Below are 15,303 nucleotides of genomic sequence, written 5' to 3'. Positions count from 1 at the left end.
ATTGCACTTTAAGTTGCTAAGTTTCTACTTATTTATACATACTTGGTTTTGTATTTCATAGAAATTAATTGCTAAACAGACAAAAACAAAACGTGTTTATTTAAAAAAGGATTACTAAATTACAATTATTTGTATGTAATAAATGACTTTTTTTTTCTATTTATGATTATCGATGACATAATTTACAAGTGTTCGCCCCGGCTTTGCTCGGGGTACATATATAGCCTATGTCACTCAGCGAAGTTGCAGCTTTCTAATGATGAAAGAATTTTTAAAATCGGTCCAGTAGTATCACTGAGTTTATCCATTACAAACAAACGAACAAACAAATTATTAGATAACATAAAAATTAATACAACATTGATTTGAAAGAAAACAAAATATTAACATTTACAGATTCAGAGATCATTGGAATTATATTGCACATTCTGAGAAACGAATTTTCAAAGCTTTTTATTAATTTTTTCTTAAAAATAATATATCAAACGGCTTATATCCAATATTAAACAACTTTGTTTAATTTTTCTAGGAAAAAAAAAGGAAACTGACTGAATTATATTGACTGTCGTGGGTTACCTTTAGCAGAGCCAAATATCGAGAACTTTCCTTATCTATTTGAAAACTAATTTGACGGACGTTATTCTAAGATATTTTTAATTAGATACATACTAGTTTGCACTGGCTTCGTTCGACTACAATTTATATCAACAGGCCAATGTCGTTTCTCATAATCATCATCATCATCAGCCCATATATGTTCCCACTGCTGGGACACAGGCCTCCTACGAGGGTTCAGGCCATAATCCACCACGCTGGCCAAGTGCGGGTTGGCAGATGTCACATGTCTTCGAACTTTTAATTCTTGGACATGCCGGTTTCCTCACGATGCTTTCCTTCACCGTTTAAGCAGTGGTGATGTTATCCACATGCGCAGATAAATTGAAAAATTAATTTATTTCCTGCACGCTCGCCCGGTCTCGAACCCCGACTTATCGATTTTGAAGTCCGAGGTCCTCACCACTGAGCCACCACTGCTATGTTGCTCGTTTCTCATAATAAATCACTCTTATTATGTCGTTTTATATTTTAAACTACATTGTCTTCCCCTAAAGCTTCGAAACACAGTATTAAAACTTTTAAGCGGTCAGACAGCTGTCTTTGCTATGCTTATTACAATGTTATTGCTTTTAGATAGAAGGTAATTCTAAACCGTCTAAAACAAATAAGTTAATTTATTTTATAACATCCGCAACATGTTTTATAAGTGAGTGATTTGTATATTGAAAATTATAATATTTATCTGCGTTTTTCTTCTAATTACATTTTATATGAAAGTTTATATAATTATTGTTGTTACCATGACATATACGGAAAACATGATCTTATGCTTAATTAATTTAAAATATACATTATACGATTGTGCGCCCTTCACATTTCTCTATTTACGTTTCTTTTAACAGTCAATAAAATTATTCTCATTACAGGTATTTCATAGATGGCAATGCATATACGCGGGGTAGGGGGGGAGGAGGGCGCACGCGAGGGGCAGGGAATGTGACAGTTCGCGCTCGCCGCTCGCCGCCTGCGCACGCAGCTGCTCGAGACGGAGTTGGTTCTGCCGTTTCCATTTAGTTCTAAAAATTAACAGCTTATTATTATACTGTAATTAGATGTCCCTAGATAATAATTTTTTCCACTACTTCAACAGAAAAATATAATGTATAATAAGAGTAGTAATGAAGCAATTGATCCTTGAACTTGAATTCATTTAAATAGTTCTCTCCCATACATAAGACAGATTTCATATGCTGTAATATAAAGATAATTATATTTTCTCTCTTCGTATGATATCTTACCGTCTATTCTGATACCAGGTCTTAACTTGCGTCTCGCTCAAATTCAGCGCGTCCGCCACATCGCCCCTGTCAGCCACGCTCAGATACTTCTGGCACCTGAACTTGCGCTCCAAGTAAGCCAGCTGCGCGTGAGTGAACGCCGTGCGTCGCCGCCGCGGCTTGCGGCCCGTGCTGGCTGTACTGCGACTTGATGGCTGCCGGTCTGTTTAGTGTTTTGGGTGTAAAACGACAGTTTTGAAAGTATATCAATTACTGTCACATTAGATACATTATGATTTATTCAAAATACCCACATAAAAACCACAATTTTTTTTTGTACTGAAATTAAAAACCCGACTCTACGACACTCGTTTTCAACAACGATCTCAATTAAGCAAATGAAGGCATTAAGTTACTAGCTTTTTCATGGTATTTATAAATATAAATGTGTTATCGTTAAGTCGTGAATGCTTACAGATCTCATATAATTTGCATATGAGACCTGTTAGTACTCGCGACTTCATGATCCAAGTGGATCTCTAAAATTTCACGTAACTTTTTAACTGAATCTATAAATACCTTATAAAATTACCATTAAGACATTACCTGCCCCTTCCTGACCTTCATTCTGTGCTCCCCCAGCCATCACGGAAGCAGCGAAGCCCACCAGCAATTGTGACTGAAATGTGTTCTTGGTAAGGTCCATGGATCGAGCATAAATGTTGTCAGACATGGAGCCGCTCATCCCGAACCCCTCCCCGTCCTCTTTCCTCTCTGGTCTATACAAATGGAACAAGGAGGTGTCATACATTTTAACTGACTCCTCCCTTTCATAATCATTATCGTCCTCTTTGAAAGGTGAGTTGAAATTTGAATTTGGTAATCTGTTGGAGTTGTACTCGTTCTGATTGAAGTCTTCGTCCATTTTCCTCTTTTCCGCTTTTCTTTCGCTATCATATGTATACGGTATCTTTGGTGTTGATGTCTCCGAACGATTGTCACCAACCGAAATGTCATCTTCGGAGTTTTCGAGGTGCTGTGTTACTGAATCGCACCGACTGGTACCCTCTTCATCGTCTTGTGCTTTACCTGAAAAACAAATAGTCTTATATCACACAGTTAATTATTAATAGATTTTTTATTGTTATGAAAGAAAACTCTTGGTGTCCTTTGCTTTGTAAATCCTGCATGGTCAATTTTTTTTATTCTAGCAGCCAGGCAGTCCATTCCTTCTTTCCCCATCAGTCCTTACTTTATCCCATACCTTTAAAAACGGACAGTGCACGTGTTTGCTCCTCAGTCTTTGCCAGAATTTGATTGAGAACTACTATTTAGGTAATGTATGTTTAGTCCAATTCTATTAAGTATATATATATTCTTAAAGGTTTATTCATTCATCAAACTAAACTCAATTTGTCCTAAAAAATTTTGTTCAGTTTTGTTCTATATGAAATTTATTAATTCGACTGTTTCACATTCTTCAAATCATATTCTTAGCTATGGGAAAAATTAATCCTGTTTATATCGCCATTACCCTCTTCAATTTAAAACAGTAAATGGACACTTAAATTAAAGTAATTAAACAAAGCAAGAGAAAGTAAAACTATGGTTATTTTTCTTTTTGTTTTTCTCATTTCTTTTGAATTTCATTTATTACGTAAGGTTAAATAAACCGCAATTAATGTACAAGACAAAAACCTAAACTAAGACCTGACACTTAGTCAAGCTCAAACATCCCATACAAAGGCGAGACCTCATAAAGACCTTTAAAAAAAGAACCATAGACACGAGTTTCTGCTCTAATTAATGCCTCGGGGCGTTTCGTTTCACTCTCGAATGAACGAATGAAACTTTAGCGCGGGAAAATCTTGTCTATGGCGTTTGTGTCTTTTAATTTGCATGAAAATGCTGAAGAGTGGGCATTCACTACGGGTCGCTTTTCATAGCTAAATCGTACCGTCAGTAATGGTGTATACCGATTACTCTTATATATAGATAGGATAGGGCTGGCTGCTGCCCTACTTAACATTATAATAATATCTCATCTGAGGAAAAAATTAAATTTTCTACTGCTTGTATATAATCTATTTATTTTTTTAATAACATATGTATATGGCGAATATCCGAGTGGTTATAACAAAAATAAAATAAATAAACAATAATAAAATCATCTTTGTTCAGTCCTCACAACATTAGTATATATCAAAAACTTAAAAATTCAGATAAGAGTTAAGATTTCACATATAATTATTATTCCTGACATGATTATTCCTCTTTCCCTCTCTTTGCTCGAATACTGTATATTAAAAGGTTTTCGTTAATCACGATCACCAAGTGGTATTTGGAATGCTAAGTCTAAAATAATCTTTAAAACTATCGCCTTAAGTGATTTTTAACTCATTAAATTAATGTATTATACTATGTATATGAAAAATACACCTCTATCCCAATCAAGACAGTCAAAAAGAAACAACAGTACACGAGTAAAGAACCAACAATTAAGAAACCTTAATCCCTTTTAAAAATGTGAAAACGAAATCAAAATAAACAGCCACAAACATTGCGATTAATTTCAAAGCACTGCCAACCCTACAGTCAAGCGTTCCTCGTTATAATTTTTGCATAAATATGTTTTAACGGAAGCCTGTTTACACGTGAATCCCTCCATCCAAACAACCTCTGAATGCCGGATACTCATCTTTCATACGCATCAACGAGTTTCGCCCGAAATCATGGTTCACTCATTAGAAGGTTCCCGTATATAATATAAAAGAAATAAATGTAAACTTTAGCGTCCTACGTTATATTCGCGCGAAAATTCTACAATTTTATCACGGAAGGGCGCCATATTGCGTTATTATATATTCGCGCCAAAATTCCACAATATTTTATAATTAAAGGGCGCCATATTGAATATACACACAGGTTAAAAATAACACATAAAATTTTCCTTTATTTGCAGTCGATTTCAAATACGAGCAAGATATCGCTTATAGGTTAAATTAATGACTGGAACACAAAATGTTTGTTTAGTTTTCGTGTTAGCCGATATAAATAAATGTATCTTATTTATTTCTTTCAGATAATAGATTTTTTGTTTTTTTTTCTATGGAACGGATACCCTTAAAAATCTTAACATGTTTTGAAAATCTATCGCCAATAGAAAGCTACACTGACTACCAACCTATACGGTGCGCTACGGTATACAAATTAAGATGAATTTATAAGAATACTAGCTGCACGCCCCGGCTCCGCCCGGATAGTCATTTATCATAATTGAAATAACATAAACAACTAAAAAGATAGGATATCTTTTTAGTTGGATCAAACTCCACAAGTTGCAAGTTTGATTAAATTGGAAGGAGTAGTTTATGAGTCCATCGCGGACAAACAACGTGAGACGTAATTTAGAATTTTTTATCCTGGACACATATACAATGGCCGACGCGACCGGTTTGATAGTAAAAAATAATCCATTCATTGTTACCAAAATGACTCGCACTTTATAATAAACTGTTGTAGAAATTATCGCAACGCTGATTTCATTTAAATATCAGGGCATGATGAACTTACATCTTTCGTATATCAGTATTACCGCGATTTTGTGAAGATAGACGGATGAACGTTTACACAAAAGCGGCTGGCCGTAACTGGATCGCAGTTGGAATAGTAATAATAACAAATAATAAAAACCATTCATTTCATCAACAATCTCAATCAATTTCTAATGTCGGTGTCGAGCACGCGTCGGCACGAATATGATCAGCTTGCACCAAGGAAGTACCACACCCCACGGAAAACCGGCGTGAAATAGTAGGATACTGCTGTGTTTCGAACGGGGAGTGGAGCTGGAGCGTTGTCTTTTCCTTATCCTTCCCAGTCCATTCCTTCTTTCCAGTCGTCAATTATTTCTTATCCCTTACCCTTTAATAAGGCAGCGCATTAGCAGAGGTAATATCTCTACGAATGTTCATTGGCGGTGATGTTCGCTTACCATCAAGCGAACCACCAACTCAGTTGACCGCTATGGAATAATAAACAGATTTTACATAATACACTAATACATTAACGGATTTGAGTAGAAAGAATATTAAAGAAGATCGGGAAGAAATAAAGATTAGATTGATTCATTAGCTACTTATTATGCGGGTAGATGCATCTGAAACCGCCGGTTAGAGCTTCTAATATTATAATAACAAAATGAGAGACAGATATAATAATTTTATATGGCAATCTAAATAGGTAAAATCTTACTAATGTTATAAACGCGAAAGTTTGTAAATATGGGTAGATGTTTGTTAGTTTTTCACGCCAAAACAGCTTATCGTATCTGTGTGAAATTTGGTAAAGATAGGTTTGGGTTAGCATATAGGCTACTTTTTATACGAGTACCACGCGAGTAACGCCGCGGGTTACAGCTAGTTGGGTCATAAACATTAGGGCATTATAGAATACGTTTTAATCAAGGAGATTTTATCATTTTGTTGTGGTAGTCGAGCATGCTTCACGAATTGGGCCAGCTTGCACCGGGGAAGTACCACACCCCCACAGAAGACCGGCGTGAAATAGCATACTGCTGTGTTTCGTTCGGTGAGTGGGTAAGCTGGAGGCCCATGTCCTTTTCCTTACTCTTCCCATTCCTTTCCTTTATTCCTCTCGTCTATCCTTTCATAATCCCTTTCCAATTCGAAGGCTGCAATCCATTTGTCAAGGCGTAAGGTCTGCAAACTACCTTACGTCTCTCCAAATGTTCATTTGCGGTAGCAGCGTTTACCATCAGGCGACCCACCAGCTCCATTGCCGATGGTGACATAAAAAAAGCTTATAGAGTTCTCGTAATAATCGAAGCTATGTCCGTAATAAGTTCTCAACAGGGAAAATTATCTCTACTATTCCACTATCACTAAGATTAACTTATACACAGATAATTCGTTTCTAAACGGATATCCGATGGCAGAAGTTTGTTTTGAGAATGAAAGTTTGTCATCAGATCATTAGACAAAACGTCCCTTCGACCTTTAACGAACGATATTTGCAATTTAAATGAACTGCTCTCGAATTTATGCCCAGTCACAGCCTTCAAAATGGCACAGAGTTGTGTAAAAAATTGAACGAAGATTTATCATAACTTATTTAGCCCCTCTTTAAATAAAACCATCATCCAGAGAGTTATCGTGATGTCTTAAGCAATAATGTGTGGGAAAAAGACAGAGCTATGTTGATCAACATAACTATGTAGTCTAGCACTGCCATTTTCCCACACTGGAAGTAGTACTGCTTTAAGACGATGGATACTTATAGAAATTCAAAAACTTTTTAACGGATTATGAACGCGATTTATTCATTATATTGTATATAGTGATCACGGGGAGACACGCTCCCTCGCTCGCTGTAAAGTGTTCGAAACGTCGGGTTAACAATATAATGAATAAATCGCGTTTAAAATCCGTCAAAAAGTTTTTAATTTCTAAATGTATAATACTCGCGTAAAATCAAACACAAGAAGATACTACGATGGATACTTGCCCACTTTAATAAAAGGTTAAGTGATCTTTAAAGTAGCATTAGGTATTACACAATTCCATCCCATATATTGTCATTAAAACGGCCATTTTCACAGAAAACCCATACCAGGCAAGGAACCCTAGCACTTTCAACTCCAACCCCATCGATCCACAGCTAACAACTATAATAACAAAGACATTCTTAAGTGATCCACATGATACGTCATTCAGCGAGTATCGCCTGGAGTCAATGACAGTCAAATTAGCGAGCGCCCTGCTGCGAGCAGAGGGAACAATCTTGATCCTCTAAATAACTTTTTAAATTAACGCAATAATGCCGACGGTTCTATTTCCCTTAAATATAGTGGGTTTAATATGGTTGCGACAGAGCTATCTATATGACCTCTTTTAACACTTATTTTAACACCAAAATTTACTTGGATGAAAACGTCTTGTCTAGAAAAGCAGGCTCCACATAGTTTATAATGTAAATGAAGATCAACAACACGTTTCAGCTCCACTTCTTTCTAATTTACACAAATCCTTAATGCATATAACCTCCAAAAATCTCTATTAAACATTTAATTGTTGATCGATCTTAAGTTAGTATTTTCTTGTGTTTGATTTTACGCGAGTATTATACATTTAGTAATTAAAAACTTTTTAACGGATTTTAAACGCGATTTATTCATTATATTATTAACCCGACATTTCGAACACTTTACAGCGAGCGTGGTCACGGGGAGACTCTTATCTTATCTTATACGATCTTAACTTATCAATCTGGAAGCAGTTTCTACATCCAAGAACTGACGGAAATTCTCTGTTCGCTAAGTATTAAGACTATAACTCGCAGTATCCTCGTTAGTAGGTTATTACCGACTAGTCAAACCGCACCCACTCGCTTGCATAATCACTGCGCCCCAGCAATTTAACAATTTGACAACAATACCCCCTCTAAACTTTTATTTGTCGGTCAATTTAAATTAAGGGCATTGTGTTGTACCAAGAATCTTCTACTTTACACTTGTATGTAATGGTTTTAAATGTTAAAATGATAATCCTACTATTCCTACTAATATTATAAATGCGAAAGGTTGTAAGGATGTGTGTGTGTTTGTTGCTCTTACACGCAAAAACTACTGAACCGATTGCAATTAAATTTGGTACGTAGATGGCTGGACAACTGCAATAACATATAAGCTTTTATCCCGATATTCTTACGGGATAAAAAGCTAGTAATCTATATAAAGCTGAAGAGTTAATTATATTGTTTGTTAGAATGCGCTTCTTTAACTTTAACTGACTAGCTTTCCCTTTAATTAACTAGCTTTCCACCCGCGGCTTCGTTTCCGTGAACTATTTTGTAGTCATCCGATTTTCAGACTACTCTACTATGACATTTTATATAACTTTTGAACTACATTTCGACTACTACTTATTTACCTATGTAAATCTGGTTTTATTCAAACGACCTTTCTAATGACACATTTCTAATTACATATTCGCGAATTTCTTTATTTGCCTTCCGGTTACTAGTACGGATGGTCATCAAAATGTTAGTTGCCCTTAAACTTTTGTATGTAGGTACCCTTTAAGTTAAAAAAATATAAAAAAAACCTAATATTGTTCTATCACTATGAAAAATGTCAAAACCTGCCCTGTGGGTTTTCCGAGATTAACGCACATTCAAACAGACAAACAAAAAATACGCACATTGTTCTGGGGTCAAAAAAACATCCATATTGCATAGCAATTATTCTTTTTAAGTAATATTTAAATTCCAGAAATGGACTGGTAATTATTTTAATATTTATAGAGAACTAGCTGCGCCCCGCAGTTTCACCCGCGTAAGTCCGTAATCGGTTTAGTAGTTTTTGCGTGAAAGAGCAACAAATACACACACATTCTTACAAACTTTCGCATTTATAATATTAGTAGGATAGTAGGAAGTAGGATATAGAATGTTTTATACCATAGTATGGTATCTGTGTTGTAGATTAGTGAATAATTATAACGTCTATTCACTAAATACGAAAATGACAGCAGCAAATTTTGATGTACAGCATTTTTATTAACTGATTAAGTAGTTGTTTTAAGAATGATTTTTAATTTGCAATGTGATTTGCATTATCAATTATTAAAAAAACTGTAGTTTGTCTGTTTGGTTGAACGCGCTATTCACTGAAACCACTGGTCCGATTTGAAAAATTATTTCAGTGTTAGATAGCCCATTTATTGAGGAAGACTATAATATATATAGGTTATGTACCAAGGACGAGGCCGGTGCGGAACGATAGTAATTTATATACATTGTCATATTTAGTCATTTCATTGTGGGAGTCGAGCACGCTTCGGCACGAATTGGGTCAGCTCGCACCGGGGAAGTACCACACCCCCACAGAAAACCGGCGTGAAATAGTGGCATGCCACTGTGTTTCGTACGGTGAGTGGGGGAGCCGGAGGCCCGTTTCCTTTTCCTCACCCGTCCTAGTCCATTCCTTCTTTCCAGTCGTTAATCCTTTCCTTTTCCCTTACCCCATAAAAGCGGGCAGCGCATTCACAGAGGTACTACCTTTGCGAATGTTTATGGGCGGTGGTGATCGTTTACCATCAGGCGAACCACCAGCTCAGCTGCCCGCTATGACATAAAAAAAAAATAAAAAAAAAAATATATTTTTAATAATTTATTTTTGTCTCTACCGTATAACACTTAAAATCCTTTTGAAAACTTTATCGTGAAAAATAATCAAACTAATTGCAAACTCCGTAGAAGTGCTATAAAATATCAATGAATGATTTCCTGTGGTCAAAAGCTGTTACAGATAAAACATTCATTCTCTATAATTAAAAAGTTATAAACCTCTTTGGTCTATTACTACACGTTCGAAATTCAAAAAGCATTATTTATCTGTGGTGAGTCAAAAATGGCGCGTGGCGGCCGCGTGCGTGGCTGAGAGGCAGCATGCTGTGCTCGAGAGCATATGCAGGACTTTGCTGCAGTCATTATTGTCAATTGGTTGCAATTTCTTTATGCCTGTATCAGGGGATGCACGTAAGTATAATGTCATTAAGTACTTTGTTTTGTTCGTTTGTTATGTTAAGAGTTTGATATAATTGTATGTTTAAATGCAATTAATATTGTTTATTGGTCTATGGTATGTGTGGTTTTGGTGTTAGCTTTATTATAACGATGGATTTACTTGCCGATTCTTCGATAGAAGCTACATTCCGAATCGGTGGTAGTTTTAAAAAAATTGCTATATATATAATATATATATAAGATATTTTGCGACGTGGTTGGTTATAAATTTTTTGTAACTGAATTCAGTACAATTTGACATTTAACTCAACATTATAAATGAAAACATGCCGACAATTACCACAACGTATTTTTCTGTAGTGAAACATTTCCCAAACGTTATGTTTTGGCGTTCATCCCTCATACAAATATTATCCCTTATAACCTTCGGTTATAACCGATATTCAAACGCAAAATATTAATGGATATATTTGAATTATACACTGTTTTTTTGCAGTTGTATTACAATATACGGTTGCCTGGTAGAGATGGCTTTTAGCCATAAGGCCGCCCTTAGCATACTAGTTTTTGTTAAATTTTTTTTTTTTATAAATTTTGAAAGTGTGAAAGTGTGCAATAAAGAATAAATAAATATACGGGGTGGAATTTTGTAATACAACCGGCTCTTAAATGATTTCCGAAATAATTTACTAAAGTATCTTAAAATTCTTAAATAGATTTAAATAATTGATGTATGTTTAAATTAATAAAATATAAAATCTTTACTTTTATTGCATCAATTGTTCCGGTCAATTGTAAGGATGAAATTGTCTTTTAATTTCATAGTTTTAATTCGAGAATTCGTTTTCCATTATAACAGTTTATTTAGAATAAAACTGCGAAAACTGTTATTGATCTGTGTAACATATAACATTCATTAGAATTTAGTTATTAAATTATACATACGTAAACTCTTCGCAAAAGCATACAATCATAATTTAAGCAATATGAAATTTCTTATAACTCTCCCCTCATACTCATCGCCAGCAGCCCTCACAAAGACTGGACTAACGACCACTTGGACACTACACTTGGCGCTACGATTCTGAGAAAAATACATTTAACAAGTACTTAGTTATTTTAAAGTATTCAACTTTTACCCCATGGAGGTAGAGCTGGTTGGTTTACTTTTAGGGTTTCGTACCCAGATGTACCCTATTTACTAAGGCTTCGTAATGTCTTCTTTCTCTCTTTTACCCCGTATCTTATGAACCGTGATAGGTAGACCAATGAAATTTACAATTGTTATAAGTATTCCTATTACCGTCACAATAAAAAAAAAATTGAGGTTTAGCATAGGTTGGTACGGTCATAAATTGGATGGGTGACCAAATTGCATTCTTGCTGTTGCTCTTTAGCATATTTATACACAACCCTAAGAGTCGTAAGTCCCGCTACTTTTTGACCGATCTAAATATGTAAATAAATAAATATCAAAAATTTATAAATTTTCCACATTTTTATAAGTTCTGCTGTAAATGTGAGGCTGGTACGTACTTTTTATAAAAGTTCAAAAATATCGTAAATCACCAGTTCACAAAAGTTAGTAAATGGAAAGATCATCATTAATTAATATATAATTTGTATACTGAACTTTGTTTACATACGAAATTTCGGCTTTCTAAAGAAAATTCTAAAGAAAAAAGAGTTCTTCAGCAAATACCCTATCATTTTGATCATGTTAATGACGAAACCGGTTTTTTTCAGATATCAATAAAATCTAAAATATTAGAGCTATTCAATTGAGACTTTGTTAATAAGTTTTATTGACATCATATTCTGTAAATATGAACTATCTTGTACATTAAACCGACTCTATGAGGGTTAAAAAAAATGACGAAACACTTCGAGGAAATGTAGGTAGTGCCCTTGGCTTGCCACTTCACTTGGCTTTTGGCGGGGGCACTGCCGTGGTCAGATTAAGTTATAATAAAATTTCATAAAATAACTATATCTATGATATAACATTAGAATATGGATTCTCTATTGTTAATTTTGCATACTGCAGTATCACATACCTTAATATGATTATATTAAAGTAACATAAAAACAATGTTATAATAATGACTTACTTTGACTTAGGTTCCTTTGTCCCCTAGCTGGGGCAGAGAGCATCAACAGTGTTCCGCAAGCTACTCCTAAGTCCTATCGTGAGCTTCCATTTAGTTTTAATGATAGAATTTACAAAATTATCTCACTTGCTCTAATACAGAGTTTACGAAGGAAAATATTTAATCCCGGCGATTCTAATCAGGATATTAAGATAAACTCATGAAATTATTCAATTGTCAACAATCCTTGATAAGTGTACAACGTATAAATTAATAGCATATTAATTAATATTTAGCAAAAATATTCAAACACTCATAATATGTTTTAAATCTGAAATGACAAACGATACCTATTGCGTAGCTTCCCTTGGTTAAAAAAATTAAGTGTGGAATATGAAACGTACATGCTGTAAAAAGTTATGACAGTAAAAAGTTATGATGTAACAAACACAAAAATACAGGTGATTTGATAACCTCCGCCTTTTTTTTAAATCGGTTGGAAAGATAAAAAAACCCAATATTAAATATTCTGGGTGTCCGACCTCTTGTTCTATCGAATCTACTCACTCTTACAATTAAGCGAGTTTAATCCTAGTTTTTGATGATTCATTATAATAATTACGTTGGTCAAAAGTCAAAGAAATTGTGTGAAAAAAAAATGTTTAAATCTGCGCGATAGGCGCGATATATATAAATGCTTAGTTTCTATTGCGTGGTATTCGGGGAAAAAGCCTCTACAGCTCAGACAGACCTGCACTAAATTTTAAACAAATCTGAACAGCTGTTTTTACGCGAAAGAGTTACTCACATCCACATAAACTGCCACGTTTATAGAAGTACGAGTAAAGAACTTACCAAGAAGGATTTTGCACTTCAAACATACCTCGTCCAAGTCGGTTAAATATAAATCTAGACCTTTACGTACTTGATTAATTATCCTAGTGCTTCGCAGCATTGCTCCCTACGTGCCCAAGTATTTTTTCATAATAATAAGCTTATATGCAAATTAACTTCCTCTCAACACGTAGGTGCATACATTAGGACCTAATTATACTCTTCATGTATGAATCTTTCATATGGATTGCCAGTTAAAATGCGGATAATAAAACTAATTATGTGTACAACACGCATAATTGCATAATTTAATGCGAGTGCTATGATAATGGAAGTGGTTTTGTGGATCGTGAGGTTGACGACCGGCTAGCTTGTTTGATTCGCTTTTGTTTTGAGGCACACAAATAAGGGAAGATACAAGCACTTATTTGCGAATAATGTTTTATGCTAATCGCAAGTTACTTTACCAAAAACGATTTGGAAAAGATATAAAATCAGAATAATCTAAGAAAAAAAATAACAAGTAAATCAAAAAGACGAAATTTTTTTCCACAGAAGATGGACAGATACTCATACATTATTGGTCTGAAAACAATTTTATGTAGATAGAAGGTGTTAGACCTCAAAATGATTAGCTTAAGGCTCTGAAAATGGATTCCTTGAGGGTAAACACCTCCATGGGTGAAGAAGACTCCTTTGTTGACTATGAGGTTGAAAATTTTACATTTTAAATAATTTTTCGAAATAATAATACAGTGGTTACAGATCAAATTGTCGGAGATTCTTCAATATCTAAACTTACAAATAATTGAGAATTATGCACTTCATAGATAAGCCTGTCTTATTTGCAGAAAACCCTTAATGGTAAGTTTGACAAATGGATAATAAAAATCAGCCATAATTTTTTTTTACATTGATGAATTTACATTTCTTCACGAAATCTATCAATTTCTTGTCAGTGTGTGTTCAGGCATGACATATGATGACCAGTGATTGGGATGAAGGATTTAAAAGTGCCAAAGAAACAAGATGTGAGAGCAGAGTTATCAAATCATTGAGACGAACAGATTGTGGAGTTAAGTAGATTTGAAAAGAGCACAAACAAAGACATTAGAAAACTATGCTCTGTATTATAATAAGATATACATAAAAACAGAGGCAAACAAGGTGCAAGAACTACTTATTCGGAGAAATCTGTTTGGGCGAATACTATGATCAATATCACAAGAGAAAATGTCATATCTCTTATCGCACCACATATTATATTACGTTATTAATAGTGACAATATCTGTGTGGTGAATATCAAAACATTAACTTTAATTCTTGCTTATCTGAAGTGAGTAATTACTATAACGTAATTGAGTGTAAAAGTCAGTTAAATTGCATATTACTTTTTATTTTTCGTAAATTCATGGTGTGGGTAGTCTTGACTGGTGCTTTAAAGGTGTCAACAATACATCGTTCGATTGTTGAGCGAATATCAGGCTTAAGTGCCTAGGTATAAGTACCAATGTCGAGTGTACAATTCATCGGTGACGCGATCTAATGATAACTATTCTTGTCATAGAATAAGCAACGTTAACGAGTTTAAGTTTATACCTCTCTTATGCTTTCTCAGCGAGGTTTACTTTCTTCTTTATTGATTTTAAATATATTGGCGAAATAATCGTTTAACCCAATCATGTCGGAACCTAAGTGGGGATGTTGTATTGAAGAAAATGATAATGATGATTATATTGTATGTAATACTTGCAAGAAAAAATATCACTTTATGTGTATTTCGTCTATTATTCCCCCGCATATCACATCCGCCTGTGATATATCCCCAAATTGGGAATGTTCCCTTTGTAAAAAGCCAAAGAAAGGAAACAACGATGAGTTGCCGCTGCGTTCTGGTGACAACATTACCTTGAGACCTTATAAAAGGCAGGCAATATCATCGCCACCGAACATAGCCACAACGTGCACGACAAGTGATGACATACAGAGTGTTGTA

At 34.7% G+C, this 15,303-nt stretch overlaps 1 protein-coding gene across 1 annotated transcript in view; it reads right to left on the bottom strand.

Annotated features, from left to right (window-relative positions):
• Positions 1 to 1,370: 1,370 nt before the first annotated feature.
• LOC119830298 (homeobox protein ceh-19) overlaps positions 1,371 to 15,303 on the bottom strand; it is a 20,919-nt gene continuing 6,986 nt past the window's right edge. Inside the window, exons 2-4 of the mRNA XM_038353259.1 lie at positions 2,442 to 2,924; positions 1,857 to 2,058; positions 1,371 to 1,634 (exon numbers count right to left, since the gene is read on the bottom strand). Coding sequence (XP_038209187.1) covers positions 1,490 to 1,634; positions 1,857 to 2,058; positions 2,442 to 2,924 — 830 coding nt within the window. The 3' untranslated portion in view covers positions 1,371 to 1,489. The remainder of the gene's footprint in view (positions 1,635 to 1,856; positions 2,059 to 2,441; positions 2,925 to 15,303) is intronic.

Source organism: Zerene cesonia, chromosome 11 (genome assembly GCF_012273895.1).
Source record: "Zerene cesonia ecotype Mississippi chromosome 11, Zerene_cesonia_1.1, whole genome shotgun sequence".
Classification (NCBI taxonomy): domain Eukaryota; kingdom Metazoa; phylum Arthropoda; class Insecta; order Lepidoptera; family Pieridae; genus Zerene; species Zerene cesonia.
The sequence above is the reverse complement of the archived record's forward strand: the minus strand, read 5'-3'. Positions and strand labels throughout refer to the sequence as shown.